This window comes from Bombina bombina, chromosome 7, assembly GCF_027579735.1.
Source record: "Bombina bombina isolate aBomBom1 chromosome 7, aBomBom1.pri, whole genome shotgun sequence".
Taxonomy (NCBI): domain Eukaryota; kingdom Metazoa; phylum Chordata; class Amphibia; order Anura; family Bombinatoridae; genus Bombina; species Bombina bombina.
The window spans coordinates 591,424,297-591,445,026 of NC_069505.1; the positions used below are offsets into that span (position 1 = coordinate 591,424,297).

At 39.9% G+C, this 20,730-nt stretch overlaps 1 protein-coding gene across 1 annotated transcript in view; it reads right to left on the bottom strand.

Annotated features, from left to right (window-relative positions):
* Positions 1-20,730, bottom strand: part of ABHD16A (abhydrolase domain containing 16A, phospholipase) — a 124,632-nt gene that overhangs the window by 89,854 nt on the left and 14,048 nt on the right. Inside the window, exon 3 of the mRNA XM_053722087.1 lies at positions 18,840-18,906. Within this exon, the coding sequence (XP_053578062.1) occupies positions 18,840-18,906 (67 nt within the window). The remainder of the gene's footprint in view (positions 1-18,839; positions 18,907-20,730) is intronic.

Below are 20,730 nucleotides of genomic sequence, written 5' to 3' on the forward strand. Positions count from 1 at the left end.
CGTTCAATTTCCAAGCAGTCAGCTTCAGAGAAGTTAGATTTTGATGTTTGAATGGACCCTGTATCAGAAGGTCCTGTCTTAGAGGTAGAGACCAAGGCGGACAGGATGACATGTCCACTAGATCTGCATACCAAGTCCTGCGTGGCCATGCAGGCGCTATTAGAATCACTGATGCTCTCTCCTGTTTGATTTTGGCAATCAATCGAGGAAGCAGCGGGAAGGGTGGAAACACATAAGCCATCCCGAAGTTCCAAGGTGCTGTCAAGGCATCTATCAGAACCGCTCCCGGATCCCTGGATCTGGACCCGTAGCGAGGAAGTTTGGCGTTCTGGCGAGACGCCATGAGATCTATCTCTGGTTTGCCCCAACGTCGAAGTATTTGGGCAAAGACCTCCGGATGAAGTTCCCACTCCCCCGGATGAAAAGTCTGGCGACTCAAGAAATCCGCCTCCCAGTTCTCCACTCCCGGGATGTGGATTGCTGACAGGTGGCAAGAGTGAGACTCTGCCCAGCGAATTATCTTTGATACTTCCATCATTGCTAGGGAGCTTCTTGTCCCTCCTTGATGGTTGATGTAAGCTACAGTCGTGATGTTGTCCGACTGAAACCTGATGAACCCCCGAGTTTTTAACTGGGGCCAAGCCAGAAGGGCATGGAGAACTGCTCTTAATTCCAGAATGTTTATTGGCAGGAGACTTTCCTCCTGATTCCATTGTCCCTGAGCCTTCAGAGAATTCCAGACAGCGCCCCAACCTAGTAGGCTGGCGTCTGTTGTTACAATTGTCCAGTCCGGCCTGCTGAATGGCATCCCCCTGGACAGATGTGGCCGAGAAAGCCACCATAGAAGAGAGTTTCTGGTCTCTTGATCCAGATTCAGAGTAGGGGACAAGTCTGAGTAATCCCCATTCCACTGACTCAGCATGCACAATTGCAGCGGTCTGAGATGTAGACGTGCAAAGGGTACTATGTCCATTGCTGCTACCATTAAGCCGATCACCTCCATGCATTGAGCTACTGACGGGAGTTGAATGGAATGAAGGACACGGCATGCATTTAGAAGCTTTGTTAATCTGTCTTCTGTCCGATAAATCTTCATTTCTACAGAATCTATAAGAGTCCCCAAGAATGGAACTCTTGTGAGAGGAAAAAGAGAACTCTTCTTTTCGTTCACTTTCCATCCATGCGACCTTAGAAATGCCAGAACTAACTCTGTATGAGACTTGGCAGTTTGAAAGCTTGAAGCTTGTATCAGAATGTCGTCTAGGTACGGAGCTACCGAAATTCCTCGCGGTCTTAGTACCGCCAGAAGGGCACCCAGAACCTTTGTGAAGATTCTTGGAGCCGTAGCCAATCCGAATGGAAGAGCTACAAACTGGTAATGCCTGTCTAAGAAGGCAAACCTTAGATACCGGTAATGATCTTTGTGAATCGGTATGTGAAGGTAAGCATCCTTTAAATCCACTGTGGTCATGTACTGACCCTTTTGGATCATGGGTAAGATTGTCCGAATAGTTTCCATTTTGAACGATGGAACTCTTAGGAATTTGTTTAGGATCTTTAAATCCAAGATTGGCCTGAAAGTTCCCTCTTTTTTGGGAACCACAAACAGGTTTGAGTAAAACCCTTGTCCTTGTTCCGACCGCGGAACCGGATGGATCACTCCCATTAATAACAGATCTTGTACACAGCGTAGAAACGCTTCTTTCTTTATCTGGTTTGTTGACAACCTTGACAGATGAAATCTCCCTCTTGGGGGAGAGAATTTGAAGTCTAGAAGGTATCCCTGAGATATGATCTCTAGCGCCCAGGGATCCTGAACATCTCTTGCCCAAGCCTGGGCGAAGAGAGAGAGTCTGCCCCCCACTAGATCCGGTCCCGGATCGGGGGCCCTCGGTTCATGCTGTCTTTGGGGCAGCAGCAGGTTTCCTGGCCTGCTTGCCCTTGTTCCAGGACTGGTTAGGTTTCCAGCCTTGTCTGTAACGAGCAACAGCTCCTTCCTGTTTTGGTGCAGTGGAAGTTGATGCTGCTCCTGCTTTGAAATTCCGAAAGGGACGAAAATTAGACTGTCTAGCCTTAGCTTTGGCTTTGTCTTGAGGCAGGGCGTGGCCCTTACCTCCTGTAATGTCAGCGATAATTTCTTTCAAACCGGGCCCAAATAAAGTTTGCCCCTTGAAAGGTATATTAAGTAATTTGGACTTAGAAGTTACATCAGCTGACCAGGATTTTAGCCACAGCGCCCTACGTGCCTGAATGGCGAATCCTGAGTTCTTAGCCGTAAGTTTGGTTAAATGTACTACGGCCTCCGAAATGAATGAATTAGCTAGTTTAAGGACTCTAAGCCTGTCCGTAATGTCGTCCAGCGTAGCTGAACTAAGGTTCTCTTCCAGAGACTCAATCCAAAATGCTGCCGCAGCCGTAATCGGCGCGATGCATGCAAGGGGTTGCAATATAAAACCTTGTTGAACAAACATTTTCTTAAGGTAACCCTCTAATTTTTTATCCATTGGATCTGAAAAAGCACAGCTATCCTCCACCGGGATAGTGGTACGCTTAGCTAAAGTAGAAACTGCTCCCTCCACCTTAGGGACCGTTTGCCATAAGTCCCGTGTGGTGGCGTCTATTGGAAACATCTTTCTAAATATTGGAGGGGGTGAGAACGGCACACCGGGTCTATCCCACTCCTTAGTAACAATTTCAGTTAGTCTCTTAGGTATAGGAAAAACGTCAGTACTCGCCGGTACCGCAAAGTATTTATCCAACCTACACAATTTTTCTGGTATTGCAACAGTGTTACAATCATTAAGAGCCGCTAAAACCTCCCCTAGTAATACACGGAGGTTCTCCAATTTAAATTTAAAATTTGAAATATCTGAATCCAATCTGTTTGGATCAGAACCATCACCCACAGAATGAAGCTCTCCGTCCTCATGTTCTGCAAGCTGTGAAGCAGTATCAGACATGGCCCTAGTATTATCAGCGCACTCTGTTCTCACCCCAGAGTGATCACGCTTGCCTCTTAGTTCTGGTAATTTAGCCAAAACTTCAGTCATAACAGTAGCCATATCTTGTAATGTTATCTGTAATGGCCGCCCAGATGTACTAGGCGCCATAATATCACGCACCTCCCGGGCGGGAGATGCAGGTACTGACACGTGAGGCGAGTTAGTCGGCATAACTCTCCCCTCGCTGTTTGGTGAAATTTGTTCAATTTGTACAGATTGGCTTTTATTTAAAGTAGCATCAATACAGTTAGTACATAAATTTCTATTGGGCTCCACCTTGGCATTGGAACAAATGACACAGATATCTTCCTCTGAATCAGACATGTTTAACACACTAGCAATAAACTTGCAACTTGGTTACAATCTTATTTAACAAAAACGTACTGTGCCTCAAAGAGCACTAAACGATTAAATGACAGTTGAAATAATGAACTGAAAGACAGTTATAGCATCAATCCTTAAAAACAACACAACTTTTAGCAAAGGTTTGTTCCCATTAGTAAAGTAACAATAATTAAATTTGAAACATAAAAATTACAGAGCAACGTTTTTTAATCACAGTCAATATATAAGTCTCACAGCTCTGCTGAGAGAATCTACCTCCCTCCAAAGAAGTTTGAAGACCCCTGAGATCTGTTAGAGATGAACCGGATCATGCAGGAAATACAAGAGTAACTGACTGGAATTTTTTGATGCGTAGCAAAGAGCGCCAAAAACGGCCCCTCCCCCTCACACACAGCAGTGAGAGAGAAACGAAACTGTCACAATTAAAACAAGCAACTGCCAAGTGGAAAAATAATGCCCAAATATTTATTCACTCAGTACCTCAGAAAATGCAAACGATTCTACATTCCAGCAAAAACGTTTAACATAATAAATACCTATTAAAAGGTTTAATGTACTTTTAACAGAGTAATTCCGGTGAAATACCATCCCCAGAATACTGAAGTGTAGAGTATACATACATGTCATTATAACGGTATGGCAGGATTTTCTCATCAATTCCATTCAGAAAATAAAAACTGCTACATACCTCAATGCAGATTCATCTGCCCGCTGTCCCCTGATCTGAAGCTTTTACCTCCCTCAGATGGCCGAGAAACAGCAATATGATCTTAACTACTCCGGTTAAAATCATAGTAAAAACTCTGGTAGATTCTTCTTCAAACTCTGCCAGAGAGGCAATAACACGCTCCGGTGCTATTGTAAAATAACAAACTTTTGATTGAAGTTATAAAAACTAAGTATAATCACCATAGTCCTCTCACACATCCTATCTAGTTGCTGGGTGCAAGAGAATGACTGGGAGTGACGTAGAGGGGAGGAGCTATGTGCAGCTCTGCTGGGTGAATCCTCTTGCATTTCCTGTTGGGGAGGAGTTATATCCCAGAAGTAATGATGACCCGTGGACTGATCACACATAACAGAAGAAATAATTATTGTCAAGTATGTATTTAATGCTTTTTAAGATGAAAGCCCTATGTTGATCAGTCATGTTTGAGTCAGAATTTAGAAACATTTCAACAGCTTTTAAACCCTTAGAATGGTCAATTACCGTATATAACGATGTGACATCGCACGTTGCTAGAAACATCCCCTCCTCCCAATGTATAGATTTAAGTGTGTTTAAAACTTGTGTAGAATCTTGAAGGTATGAATTCAGACTTTTGACATGTTTCTGAAGAAAATTGTCCACATATGATACTCTATACCCAAAAGGTCTAAACTCCGAACTAGACCTCTCACCTTTTCTTTTTGATTAATTAGAAATAAGATCAACTCCATACGGGTAGAGACCATCTACATTTTATTGTTTGATCTCCTAGTCATAACTTACAAATTGCTTCATATGTTATGATTTAAACTCTATGGCCATCTAACTAAGAAAAATTCCCAAAAAACTTTTTCTGTAATTTTTAAATGTCTGTTGTATATATTTTTATTACCATACTATCATTACCAATCTTATGAATAGTACAAATTTTAATAATATCACTAATAAATCTCAGGAGTAAATATAAGAAGTATTATCCTTTTAGAAAATACCTGAATTAGTATAATAGTAAGACATAAGCCGGAATGAAGAAAGGTATTCCTCTTTTAAGCTGAAAAAGAAAAAATATTCCACCTTAACAAGTCAGAACACATACAGAGAAAACACTGATATGAAGCATCTCTGAAATTCCACCTTAAAAAACATCAATCAAGGAACTTCCAATCAGAACTATCTGATACCTTTATAAGGATACACCTGACCAGTCACCTCTATCTTGAAAAAGCTCCCTGGTGAGCGAAATGCGTTGATCTGAGTGGCTGTGTTATTTGCTAAAATATCACTTGAATGAGGACATTTCATTTCTGAAGTTTCTCCAGAGCATTTCATTATAACCCGGGTTATCCACGTATCTAACAACCTCTTATACCTTCTTTTTTTCCTGCGTGCATTAAGCACTAAGTGCAGGGAATCATATCTGGCTACAATAGAAGAGGTAACTATCTCTATAACATCTAAAGATTTGAACATCCAGAAAGCCGATAACCAGCATTGAAAGCTGTCAAGTATACTGATGACGTCAGACGCCAAGACACACGCGGCGCACTGATTCGGTTTGGAATTTGGATCCTAACAGACGACATCGGTCTTACACGAGAGGTGAAGTGAGTAAAAACATAATTTATGCTTACCTGATAAATTCCTTTCTCCTGTAGTGTAGTCAGTCCACGGGTCATCCATTACTTATGGAATATTTCTCTTCCTAACAGGAAACTGCAAGAGAATTACCCAGCAGAGCTTGCTATATAGCTCCTCCCCTCACCTATCATAGTCAGTCATTCGACCAAAGCAGACGAGAAAGGAGGAACCATAGGGTACAGTGGTGACTGGAGTTTAATTAAAATTTAGACCTGCCGTAAAAACAGGGCGGGCCGTGGACTGACTACACTACAGGAGAAAGGAATTTATCAGGTAAGCATAAATTATGTTTTCTCCTGTTAAGTGTAGTCAGTCCACGGGTCATCCATTACTTATGGAATACCAATACCAAAGCTAAAGTACACGGATGAAGGGAGGGACAAGGCAGGAACATTAAACAGAAGGAACCACTGCCTGAAGTACCTTTCTCCCAAAAATAGCCTCCGACGAAGCAAAAGTGTCAAATTTGTAAAATTTTGAAAAAGTGTGAAGCGAAGACCAAGTCGCAGCTTTGCAAATCTGTTCAACAGAGGCCTCATTTTTAAAGGCCCAGGTGGAAGCCACAGCTCTAGTAGAATGAGCTGTAATCCTTTCAGGAGGCTGCTGTCCAGCAGTCTCATAGGCTAAGCGTATTATGCTACGAAGCCAAAAAGAGAGAGAGGTAGCCGAAGCCTTTTGACCTCTCCTCTGTCCAGAGTAAATGACAAACAGGGAAGAAGTTTGACGAAAATCCTTAGTTGCCTGCAAATAGAATTTCAGGGCACGGACTACGTCCAGATTATGCAAAAGTCGTTCCTTCTTTGAAGAAGGGTTAGGACACAGAGATGGAACAACAATCTCTTGATTGATATTCCTGTTAGTAACTACCTTAGGTAAGAACCCAGGTTTAGTACGCAGGACTACCTTGTCTGAATGAAAAATCAGATAAGGAGAATCACAATGTAAGGCAGATAACTCAGAGACTCTTCGAGCCGAGGAAATGGCCATCAAAAACAGAACTTTCCAAGATAACAACTTGATATCAATGGAATGAAGGGGTTCAAATGGAACGCCTTGAAGAACATTAAGAACTAAGTTTAAGCTCCACGGCGGAGCAACAGACTTAAACACAGGCTTAATCCTAGTTAAAGCCTGACAGAAAGCCTGAACGTCTGGAACTTCAGCCAGACGTTTGTGTAGAAGAATAGACAGAGCAGAAATCTGTCCCTTTAACGAACTAGTAGATAAGCCCTTTTCTAAACCCTCTTGTAGAAAGGACAATATCCTAGGAATCCTAACCTTACTCCATGAGTAACTCTTGGATTCGCACCAACGTAAATATGTACGCCATATTTTATGGTAAATTTTTTCCTAGCCTGTATTAAGGTATCAATAACCGCCTCCGAGAAACCACGCTTTGATAGAGTCAAGCATTCAATCTCCATGCAGTCAGCCTCAGAGAAATTAGATTTGGATGTTTGAAAGGACCCTGAATTAGAAGGTCCTGTCTCAGAGGCAGAGACCACGGTGGACAGGACGACATGTCCACTAGGTCTGCATACCAGGTCCTGCGTGGCCACGCAGGCGCTTGATGTTGTCCGACTGAAATCTGATGAACCTCAGAGTTGCTAACTGAGGCCAAACTAGGAGAGCATTGAATATTGCTCTTAACTCCAGAATATTTATTGGGAGGAGTTTCTCCTCCTGAGTCCATAATCCCTGAGCTTTCAGGGAATTCCAGACTGCTCCCCAGCCTAGAAGGCTGGCGTCTGTTGTTGCAATCGTCCAATCTGGCCTGCGAAAGGTCATCCCCTTGGACAGATGTGGCCGAGAGAGCCACCATAGAAGAGAATCTCTGGTCCTTTGATCCAGATTTAGTAGGGGGGACAAATCTGAGTAATCCCCGTTCCACTGACTTAGCATGCACAATTGCAGCGGTCTGAGATGCAGGCGCGCAAATGGTACTATGTCCATTGCCGCTACCATTAAGGCGATTACTTCCATGCACTGAGCTACTGACGGGTGTGGAATGGAGTGAAGGACACGGCAAGCATTTAGAAGTTTTAATAACCTGGCCTCTGTCAGGTAAATTTTCATCTCTACAGAATCTATAAGAGTCCCTAGAAAGGGAACTCTTGTAAGTGGTAATAGAGAACTCTTTTCCACGTTCACCTTCCACCCATGCGACCTCAGAAATGCCAGAACTATCTCTGTATGAGACGTGGCAGTTTGAAAACTTGACGCTTGTATCAGAATGTCGTCTAGGTACGGAGTCTCCGCTATGCCTCGCGGTCTTAGTACCGCCAGAAGTGATCCTAGAATTTTTGTAAAGATTCTTGGGGCCGTAGCTAATCCGAAGGGAAGAGCTACAAACTGGTAATGCCTGTCTAGGAAGGCAAATCTCAGATACCGGTAATGGTCCTTGTGAATCGGTATGTGAAGGTAAGCATCCTTTAAGTCCACCGTGGTCATGTACTGACCCTCTTGGATCATGGGAAGGATGGTTCGAATAGTTTCCATTTTGAATGATGGAACCCTTAGAAATTTGTTTAGGATTTTTAAGTCCAAGATTGGTCTGAAGGTTCCCTCTTTTTTTGGGAACCACAAATAGATTTGAATAGAATCCCTGCCCGTGTTCCGTCCGCGGAACTGGGTGGATTACCCCCATTAGTAAGAGGTCTTGTACACAGCGTAGAAACGCCTCTTTCTTTGTTTGGTTTGCTAATAACCTTGAAAGATGAAATCTCCCCCGTGGAGGAGAAGTTTTGAAGTCCAGGAGATATCCCTGAGATATGATCACCAACACCCAGGGATCCTGGACATCTCTTGCCCAAGCCTGGGCGAAGAGAGAAAGTCTGCCCCCCACTAGATCCGTTTCCGGATAGGGGGCCCTCTCTTCATGCTGTCTTGGGGGCAGCAGCAGGTTTCTTGGCCTGCTTGCCCCTGTTCCAGGACTGGTTAACTTTCCAGCCCTGCCTGTAACGAGCAACAGCTCCTTCCTGTTTTGGAGCGGAGGAAGTTGATGCTGCTCCTGCCTTGAAGTTACGAAAGACACGAAAATTAGACTGTTTGGCCTTTGATTTGGCCCTGTCCTGAGGTAGAGCATGGCCCTTACCTCCCGTAATGTCAGCAATAATTTCTTTCAAGCCGGGCCCGAATAAGGTCTGCCCTTTGAAAGGAATATTAAGCAATTTGGATTTAGAAGTCACGTCAGCTGACCAGGATTTAAGCCACAGCGCTCTGCGTGCTTGAATGGCGAATCCGGAGTTCTTAGCCGTAAGTTTGGTTAAGTGTACGACGGCATCAGAAACAAATGAGTTAGCTAGCTTAAGGGTTTTAAGCTTGTTCATAATTTCATCCAATGGAGCTGTGCGAATGGTCTCTTCCAGAGACTCAAACCAGAATACCGCCGCAGCAGTAACAGGCGCAATGCATGCAAGGGGTTGTAATATAAAACCTTGTTGAACAAACATTTTCTTAAGGTAACCCTCTAACTTTTTATCCATTGGATCTGAAAAAGCACAGCTATCCTCCACCGGGATAGTGGTGCGCTTAGCCAAAGTAGAAACTGCTCCCTCCACCTTAGGGACCGTCTGCCATAAGTCCCGTGTGGTGGCGTCTATAGGAAACATTTTTCTAAATATAGGAGGTGGTGAAAAGGGCACACCGGGTCTATCCCACTCCTTGTTAACAATTTCTGTAAGCCTTTTAGGTATAGGAAAAGCGTCAGTACACACCGGTACCACAAAATATTTATCCAGCCTACATACTTTCTCTGGAATTGCAACTGTGTTACAATCATTCAGAGCCGCTAATACCTCCCCTAGCAATACGCGGAGGTTCTCAAGCTTAAATTTAAAATTTGAAATTTCTGAATCCAGTTTACCCGGATCAGACCCGTCACCCACAGAATGAAGCTCTCCGTCCTCATGTTCTGCAAATTGTGACGCAGTATCAGACATGGCTCTACCATTATCAGCGCGCTCTGTTCTAACTCCAGAGTGATCGCGCTTACCTCTTAATTCTGGCAATTTAGACAGTACTTCTGTCATAACAGTAGCCATGTCTTGCAAAGTGATTTGTATGGGCCGTCCTGATGTACTTGGCGCCACAATATCACGCACCTCCTGAGCGGGAGACGAAGGTACTGACACGTGAGGAGAGTTAGTCGGCATAACTTCCCCCTCGTTGTCTGGTGATAATTTCTTAACATATAAAGTTTGACTTTTATTTAAAGTGACATCTATACATTGAGTGCACAAATTTCTATTGGGCTCCACATTGGCCTTTAAACATAGTGAACAAAGAGATTCATCTGAGTCAGACATGTTTAAACAAAACTAGCAATGAGACTAGCAAACTTGGAAATATTTTTCAAAATTAATTTACAAGCAATATAAAAAACGTTACTGTGCCTTTAAGAAGCACAGAAAAACTAACACAGTTGAAATAATGATCAAAAATAGTTATAGCAACCAAATTTTCACAGTAAATGTATTAAGTTAGCAAAGGATTGCACCCACCAGCAAATGGATGATTAACCCCTTAGTACCCAAAAACGGATAACAATTATGTAATTAACGTTTTTCTCACAGTCAAATACACTGTCACAGGACTACTGTGACTGATTACCTCCCTCAAAATGGATTTTGAAGACCCCTGAGCTCTCTAGAGACGATCTGGATCATGGAGGATGAAGTAGACAGATTGTGACTGAATATTTACTGTGTAAAAAAGCGCTAAAATAGACCCCTCCCACTCATATTACAACAGTGGGGAAGCTCAGAAACTGTTTCTATGCAGAAAACAAAAATGGCCATGTGGTAAAAATCATGCCCCAATAAGTTTTATCACCAAGTACCTCACAAAAACGATTAACAAGCCAGTAAAACGTTTTAAACATACATTTAAAAGTTATGTATTATTATTTACAAACCTGCTACCAGTCGCTTTTACTGCAGTTCAGGCTCATACATTATTTCAGTATTTACAGTATTTTCAGAGTCAATTCCATTCCTTAGAAAATACATTCAGTGCACACACACACACATCAGCCTAATACCAGTCGCTATCACTGCATTTAAGGCTGAACTTACTTTACAATGGTATCAGCAGTATTTTCTCAGTCAATTCCATTCCCCAGAAAATAAATTACTGCGCATACCTCATTTGTTGCAGGGGAGCCCTGCATGCTATTCCCCTTCTCTGAAAGTACCTCACGCCTCAGATGAGAAACAGCCAGTGGATCTTAGTTACGTCTGCTAAGACCATAGAAAGAAACCCAGGCAGATTCTTCTTCTAATGCTGCCTGAGAATAAACAGCACACTCCGGTGCCATTTAAAAATAACAAACTTTTGATTGAAGAAATAAACTAAGTTAAAAAAAACACCACAGATCTCTCACAGCTTCCTACTAGTTAGGCTGCAAGAGAATGACTGTCTATGATAGGTGAGGGGAGGAGCTATATAGCAAGCTCTGCTGGGTAATTCTCTTGCAGTTTCCTGTTAGGAAGAGAAATATTCCATAAGTAATGGATGACCCGTGGACTGACTACACTTAACAGGAGAAAAGAACCTTAAAATACTAAGATTAATAAGGTACACTGACTGTATCGTGTTATAAGAAGTCTTACCATTGTTTTATCGCTCAGCTTCGAGCCTGGTCAGCAAAGCCTATTTACAAGGCAACGGCATTTCACAAATACTTGATGCAATATAAAGAGACTGACTTTCCCTGTATAAACAGAGTGGATTACAAACACATTTTTGAGCTAAGCATTTTTGCTTATATCATATCTGCTGTGGAATATCAACCTGCTCAATATTGATTTTAACATTTTATCTTTGGGGAGACGTCCCCTTATTTTTAGTTTAAATAAAATTTTGATTTTTTTGGTGTTACAAAATAAAAATATCTTTTTATATCAAAACAAGGCCTCAAGTATTTTTAGATTATTATTCAAGCATTCACTTTTGGATATATAGTATATATTATTAGCGCATATTTGTTTCTAGCATTATTTTGTGGCACTATAGCAAATACACATTGTATCTGTCTGACACTTTAGTTATAAAGTAACTACACTAATCTACTTCCTAGTATTATAGATTATTTCCCACCAGTGTATTGTAACACTGTTAAATGTCATATATTTTCAGCAATTTCCTTTTAGAATAGAACACAGTTTTGAGTTTTTTATAGTTTCCCATTGTAGGGATCAGAAATATTATATGGTTTTTCACCTAACACTTGGATAGATATCCATTCACTTTATCACATAAGATACTTTTTGCACTTAGATACTTTTTACAATTTTAATATATATACTATAGATAATCATTTTTTTAGGATACCTTTAGCTTCTTTTTAGCGCACTTACTACCACCTCCTAACTTCAAAAAAGTATTTAGTCAGCCACCAATTGTGCAAGTTCTCCCACTTAAGAAGATGAGAGAGGCCTGTAATTTTCATCATAGGTATACCTCAACTATGAGAGACAAAATGTGGAAACAAAGCCAGACAATCACATTGTCTAATTTGGAAATAATTTATTTGCATATTATGGTGGAAAATAAGTATTTGGTCACCTACAAACAAGCAAGATTTCTGGCTCTCGCAGACCTGTATCTTCTTATTTTAGAGGCTCCTCTGTCCTCCACTTATTACCTGTATTAATGGCACCTGTTTGAACTTGTTATAAGTTGAAAAGACACCTGTCCACAACCTCAAACAGTCACACTCCAAACTCCACTATGGTGAAGCCCAAAGAGCTGTCGAAGGACACCAGAAACAAAATTGTAGATCTGCACCAGGCAGGGAAGACTGAATCTGCAATAGGCAAGCAGCTTGGTGTAAAGAAATCAACTGTGGGAACAATAATTAGAAAATGGAAGACATAAAAGACCACTGATAATTTCCCTCGATCTGGGGCTCCACGCAAGATCTCACCCCATGGGGTCAAAATGATCACAAGAACGGTGAGCAAACATCCCAGAACCACACGGGGTGACCTAGTGAATGACCTGCAGAGAGCTGGGACCAACGTAACAAATGCTACCATCAGTAACACACAGGGACTCAGATCCTGCAGTGCCAGACGTGTCCCCCTGCTTAAGCCAGTACATGTCTGGGCCCGTCTGAAGTATGCTAGAGAGCATTTGGATGATCCAGAAGCGGATTGGGAGAATGTCATATGGTCACATGAAACCAAAGTAGAACTGTTTGGTAGAAACACAACTCGTCGGGTTTGGAGGAGAGAGAATGCCGAGTTGCAACCAAAGAACACCATACCTACTGTGAAGCATGGGGGTGGCAACATCATGCTTTGGGGCTGTTTCTCTGCAAAGGGAACAGGACGACTGATCCATGTACATGAAAGAATGAATGGGTCCATGTATCCTGAGATTTTGAGTGCAAACCTCCTTCCATCAGCAAGGGCATTGAAGATGAAACATGGCTGGGTCTTTCAGCATGACAATGATCCCAAACACACCACCCGGGCAACAAATGAGTGGCTTCCTAAGAAGCATTTCAAGGTCCTGGAGTGGCAAAGCAAGTCTCCAGATCTCAACCCCATAGAAAAGCTTTGGAGGGAGTTGAAAGTCCGTGTTGCCCAGCGACAGCCCCAAAACATCACTGCTCTAGAGGAGATCTGCATACAGGAATGGGACAACATGCCAGCAACAGTGTGTGACAACCTTGTGAAGACTTTCAGAAAACGTTTGACCTCTGTCATTGCCAACAAAGGATATATAACAAAGTATTGAGATGAACTTTTGATATTGACCAAATACTTATTTTCCACCATAATTTGCAAATAAATTCTTTCCAAATCAAATAATGTGATTGTCTGGATTTGTTTCCACATTTTGTCTCTCATAGATGAGGTATACCTATGATGAAAATTACAGGCCTCTCTCATCTTCTTAAGTGGGAGAACTTGCACAATTGGTGGCTGACTAAATACTTTATTGCCCCACTGTATGATATATATATATATATCCTATACCTCTGATCTTGTATAAGTGTTGAAAAGCAGCATGTTAGTTATGCTAGTGTTAACGGTTAAATAGGCAAGAGATGTTATAGTGGCTGTATTCTATTTGCTGCTACCAATTTACCGTTTAATACTTTTTGATATAGCAAAATAACGCTATTTGGGGGTGTAGATTTTGGGATCTCCTTCAAGTTATTAAGCTTTAAAAGGTAGTGCCCTTGTGAGTTACCGGACAATATCACCAATCACTTGCTGCAATCTTTACTCTACTATTAATAAATATACCGGCCTATACCTCAGATCTTTATACGAGTATTGAATAGCAGCATATTAATTATGCCAGAGTTGACGGTTAATGGGCAAGGGATACTAAAGCGGCTGTATTTACAGCGTATCTGTCTATATATAGTTGCCAGTTATTATCCTTAGTCACAGAATGTCAATTACTGTAGTATCACTATCCGGTTACCGGCCTATACCGTTGAGAACCTATACCTATTATCAATACTTATCTTATTGCAGTAGTGTCTAGATGTTTGTTTGGATTACCGGCCTATACCTTTAAGAGCTCACAATAATTATCGTCATATACATTATTGCTGTAGCATTCTATTATATACTTAGAATTACCGGCCTATACCTTTAGGAACTTCTAACTAATATTGCCACATAACTTATAGTTGTACCATTTTGTAGAAAATAATTATTTAAAGTAAATTAAACTTATGTGAAAGTAACGAAATACCGTAATTATTTCTGATAATGCATTAATGCTTTAGTGAAGTATTTCCGCAACGGATATTATTATAAATGCAGATGAGCTAAAATAACACACAACCACAATCCCCTAACATGTTTCGCCAGTAACCTGGCTTTATTTTAGCTCGTCTGCATTTATAATAATATCCGTTGCGGAAATACTTCACTAAAGCATTAATGCATTATCAGAAATAATTACGGTATTCCGTTACGTTCACATAAGTTTAATTTACTTTAAATAATTATTTTCACAGTTAGAGGCAACTGGTGGTGACAGCACGTAGAACTTTAATACAGGTATAGGCCGGTAATCCCATACAAACTACAAAATGGTACAACTATAAGTTATGTGGCAATATTAGTTAGAATTACCGGTCTATACCTTGAGGAACTTATAAGTATATAATAGAATGCTACAGCAATAATGTATATGACGATAATTATTGTGAGCTCTTAAAGGTATAGGCCGGTAATCCAAACAAACATCTAGACACTACTGCAATAAGATAAGTATTGATAATAGGTATAGGTTCTCAACGGTATAGGCCGGTAACCGGTTAGTGATACTACAGTAATTGACATTCTGTGACTAAGGATAATAACTGGCAACTATATATAGACAGATACGCTGTAATTACAGCCGCTTTAGTATCCCTTGCCCATTAACCGTCAACTCTGGCATAATTAATACGATGCTATTCAATACTCATATAAAGATCTGAGGTATAGGCCGGTATATTTATTAATAGTAGAGTAAAGATTGCAGCAAGTGATTGGTGATATTGTCCGGTAACTCACAAGGGCACTACCTTTAAAGCTTAATAACTTGAAGGAGATCACAAAATTTACACCCCCAAATAGCGTTATTTCGCTATATCAAAAAGTATTAAACGGTAAATTGGTAGCAGCAAATAGAATACAGCCACTATAGCATCTCTTGCCTATTTAACCGTTAACACTAGCATAACTAACACGCTGCTTTGTATAGGCCGGTATATATATATATTTTTTTTTTTCAATAGCAGGGCTAAGATTGCAGCAAGTGATTGTTGATATTGTCCGGTAACTTACAAGGGCATTACCTTTAAAGCTTAACAACGTGAAGGATATCTCAAAATCTATACCCCTAAACAGTGTGATTTTGCTATATCAGAAGCTATAAAATAGAAAATTTGTAGCACCAAATATAATACAGTGGCAACCAATGAGAATGTTATAACAAGCAATTTAAACAAAATATTGAAGCTTATCCTAATATTAGAATCCGACTACATACTTACGCAAACAGTGTTATTCAATTGTTAACTGAAACACATTACATAAGCACTGATATGGCTGCTTTGTATGAGCAGCGAGGCTGACAGTGGAATAATGTGGATATCATATTTAATGTAACTACCTGTATTTAGTTAAGACAAACCGACTGGTATTTACCAACTCGCTATATTCAAAGTATTTTGGTATCCATGATACTAGTGAGCCGTAATCTAACACAGGATAATTGTATGGAGCATTAGAGGTGTTAATTAAGGAGCATTAATAAAGTAACTCCATTACTTGTTATATCTATTTACAGAAACGGCTTGTTATGCTTGTAGCATATAACATAGGCGAGTTATATACTGGTACTATTTACAATAAAAGGTAGAAACATGTGTATCTACATATAAACCACCAACCAACAGGAACCGTTAGTCCATATATATCCACTGATATTTGAGTCGGTTAGCCCACTATCCCCTGATATATACTAATCGCGACCAACTTATCATTGGATATTGTGATGAACATTCTTTGACTACTCAAATATAGATTACTGAATGCATAAACAATATAAGGTATTGGCCAGTTAACATCTACTTCTAATCAGTGATTTCTACCACTAATACAAATGTATTATGTAGAACGGTTATAACCTGATAACAATCCAATAAGCTAGAGCTTTGGTTAACCTAACACTAAGAATACATAGAAACAAAGCAACTTTGCTGATGAGCAAGTAAGCTATATCCACATAGTCTGGGATTTCACCAGCCGATTTGTACCAGTTGCCTTAGCGTAAGATCATAAACCAATTTGACTTTAACACACCAAGTTGCCAATAATCTCACTACCCTTAACTTGAGATTTACTTATAATCCTCTATCCACATGTGATAATGGATAATTTATGTGAACGGATATTCAAAGCAGACGTTAATTTTAAACTTTTTGTCCTTGTGGGAATGTACAATTTTAAAAAATTTCTATTAAAGGTTAAATTTTATATATTAGAGTTCAGTACTCCATCCAGGAGTCTCAAAAGTGTCTATCTTCAAATTTAATTACAGGAACGTGAGTGCTATACAGGTGTACAATAATATCAGTTTCTTACTGATCTGCCCTAGTTGAGATTCCAGTACACAGCACCCCTCTTTTCTTTGATTACATAACTCAGCATTATCACAAAGCTGACTTGTTATATATAAATTAAATTCCTGTACTGATTCCTTAGTGCCTTAGTAACCCCTTTGTCTCATGTTTGTCCTTGTGCAGTCTCTACTGCGCATGACGGCATCTGACAAACATACCTGGCCTTTTATTATATAGGATATATACACATACAGGGAGTGCAGAATTATTAGGCAAATGAGTATTTTGACCACATCATCCTCTTTATGCATGTTGTCTTACTCCAAGCTGTATAGGCTCGAAAGCCTACTACCAATTAAGCATATTAGGTGATGTGCATCTCTGTAATGAGAAGGGGTGTGGTCTAATGACATCAACACCCTATATCAGGTGTGCATAATTATTAGGCAACTTCCTTTCCTTTGGCAAAATGGGTCAAAAGAAGGACTTGACAGACTCAGAAAAGTCAAAAATAGTGAGATATCTTGCAGAGGGATGCAGCACTCTTAAAATTACAAAGCTTCTGAAGCGTGATCATCGAACAATCAAGCGTTTCATTCAAAATAGTCAACAGGGTCGCAAGAAGCGTGTGGAAAAACCAAGGCGCAAAATAACTGCCCATGAACTGAGAAAAGTCAAGCGTGCAGCTGCCAAGATGCCACTTGCCACCAGTTTGGCCATATTTCAGAGCTGCAACATCACTGGAGTGCCCAAAAGCACAAGGTGTGCAATACTCAGAGACATGGCCAAGGTAAGAAAGGCTGAAAGACGACCACCACTGAACAAGACACACAAGCTGAAACGTCAAGACTGGGCCAAGAAATATCTCAAGACTGATTTTTCTAAGGTTTTATGGACTGATGAAATGAGAGTGAGTCTTGATGGGCCAGATGGATGGGCCCGTGGCTGGATTGGTAAAGGGCAGAGAGCTCCAGTCCGACTCAGATGCCAGCAAGGTGGAGGTGGAGTACTGGTTTGGGCTGGTATCATCAAAGATGAGCTTGTGAGGCCTTTTCGGGTTGAGGATGGAGTCAAGCTCAACTCCCAGTCCTACTGCCAGTTTCTGGAAGACACCTTCTTCAAGCAGTGGTACAGGAAGAAGTCTGCATCCTTCAAGAAAAACATGATTTTCATGCAGGACAATGCTCCATCACACGCCTCCAAGTACTCCACAGCGTGGCTGGCAAGAAAGGGTATAAAAGAAGAAAATCTAATGACATGGCCTCCTTGTTCACCTGATCTGAACCCCATTGAGAACCTGTGGTCCATCATCAAATGTGAGATTTACAAGGAGGGAAAACAGTACACCTCTCTGAACAGTGTCTGGGAGGCTGTGGTTGCTGCTGCACGCAATGTTGATGGTGAACAGATCAAAACACTGACAGAATCCATGGATGGCAGGCTTTTGAGTGTCCTTGCAAAGAAAGGTGGCTATATTGGTCACTGATTTGTTTTTGTTTTGTTTTTGAATGTCAGAAATGTATATTTGTGAATGTTGAGATGTTATATTGGTTTCACTGGTAAAAATAAATAATTGAAATGGGTATATATTTGTTTTTTGTTAAGTTGCCTAATAATTATGCACAGTAATAGTCACCTGCACACACAGATATCCCCCTAAAATAGCTATAACTAAAAACAAACTAAAAACTACTTCCAAAAATATTCAGCTTTGATATTAATGAGTTTTTTGGGTTCATTGAGAACATGGTTGTTGTTCAATAATAAAATTAATCCTCAAAAATACAACTTGCCTAATAATTCTGCACTCCCTGTAGATAGATAGATAGACAGACAGACAGACAGACAGACAGACAGACAGACAGACAGACAGACAGACAGACAGACAGACAGACAGACAGACAGACAGACAATGTCATCTTGGTCTGGTTGTGGCCTTCAAAAACTATGTTTAAACGCCAGAACTAAAAGATTTAATTCTGATACAGAGATGTCACTTTGTTTAACTCTTTGTATATACATGAAGGATGTAACGACTCACTGTTGTAATATTACTTACCTTTTCTGTACATGTAAAAGACAGCAAGTGGAGTTGAATAATATGAAATGGTCCATAAAACAGAAACCTGAGGAAAGCAAATACACAAACGGTTAGTACAGGAACAAAAACTAAGGAATATATTCTTATATCAATAGTTATAGACAGACTAAGAGCTCTGGTCTGACAGGCATTAAAATACACAAATGTTTTTTTTTATATGATTTTAGAAGGTTAAAAAGGACGCCAACACTCTCAAATTTGTATTAATGGGGGAAATAAAACACTTTAAACTGGTGTCCCTTGTTATGGGCCTATTTCTCTAAAGCTCGATATTCAGGCAAGATTATCTATAATTATACTATAGCACTGAAAAATGCCTCACAATATTCTGGAAAGACACATTTTGCCATGTCTCTCTATAGGGGGTTCCCTGAATTTCTGGATGTGAAGGAAAGACAAGCATAGTACAGTAAAGCACTATATAGAATGGGAGTTATTATATTTATACTTAGAATTTTACTTTAGATATTATCCTTTAAGTTTCATTACATTTAAAGGGACATTAAACCCACAAATGTTCTTTCATGATTCAGATAGAGAAAACCATTTTAAACAACATTCCAATTTACTTCTATTATCTAATTTGCTTAATTCTTTAGATATCCTTTGCTGAAGAAATAGCAATGCACATAGGTGAGCCAATCACACGAGACATCTGTATGCAGCCACCAATCAGAAGCTACTGAGCCTATCTAGATATGATTTCCAGCAAGGAATATCAAAAGAGTGAAGCAAATTAGATAATAGAAGTAAATTAGAAAGTTGTTTAAAATTGCATGCTCTTTCTAAATCATGAAAGAAAAAATGTGGGTTTCATGTCCCTTTAAGCATTGCACTTTCTTTTTTATGTTGTAATGTATTTACATTTTGTATACCGCAGTGAATTTAGACTCGGATTTCACAATATACTTATTTAGCTAGCGCTGCGGAATCTGTTGGCGCTCTACAAATAACCGATAATAATAATAATTAGCTAACTAGAAAGTAATGCACAGTATAAACGGACAGTATACTTTAAAATTGGTTTCCACTTAATGCGTTTCCAGTGAATTTGTATACCAGCTGCAGATGAAAGAAAAAAAAAAATGTATGGGAAATTGCTCCTTTAGGTTTATTTTTCTATATAAAATTGCTGTTTTTGCTTGCTGAATCCACAACCCATTTCATTGGGCTAAGATTTTAGGGAGAGATACAACACACTTTATCTCTATCAAACTTACCTCAATATCTTATCTCTGTTTACACAAAAGCAAGTACTGAGATTGCAATTGAAAATTCACTATTTTTTCCCCAACTGGGAATGTAATTTATTTAGCAAATTCTTGTTTACATAGCTTTTTTAAAAACAGCACTTAAAGGGACAGTATACTATAAAATAGTTTTTCCCTTAATGTGTTTTCAATTGCTTTTTTTTTTTTACCAGCAGCAGAGTATAAAATGTATGAGATTTGCTTTTATAAGGCTTATTTGTGTATATGAATTAGCTAATTTTGTGTTTTGAAGTCACAACCTAATAAAATGGGCTGAGCTTGTAGGTATAAATCAGATCTCATTACTTTATCACATTGTGTAAATGTACCTGCATCTTTATCTTATATCGGTCCATAAACCAATCACCAATACTTGGAGAGAACAATGGAAAATTAACATTTTATTACCTTATGTCTTCTATACCCCACTGGGAGTGTAATTTCTTCTACTGGCTGTGTTAATAAAGCTTGGTCTCCTGACCAAAAACGTTCAGGAGGGGTGGGGATACCACAGGCTTAATAAACTAATTCAAATGCCAATATAAGGTTAATGGAAATACTTGTAAACAGTTTAATACACTCCAGAAGGTAAAGTGGAT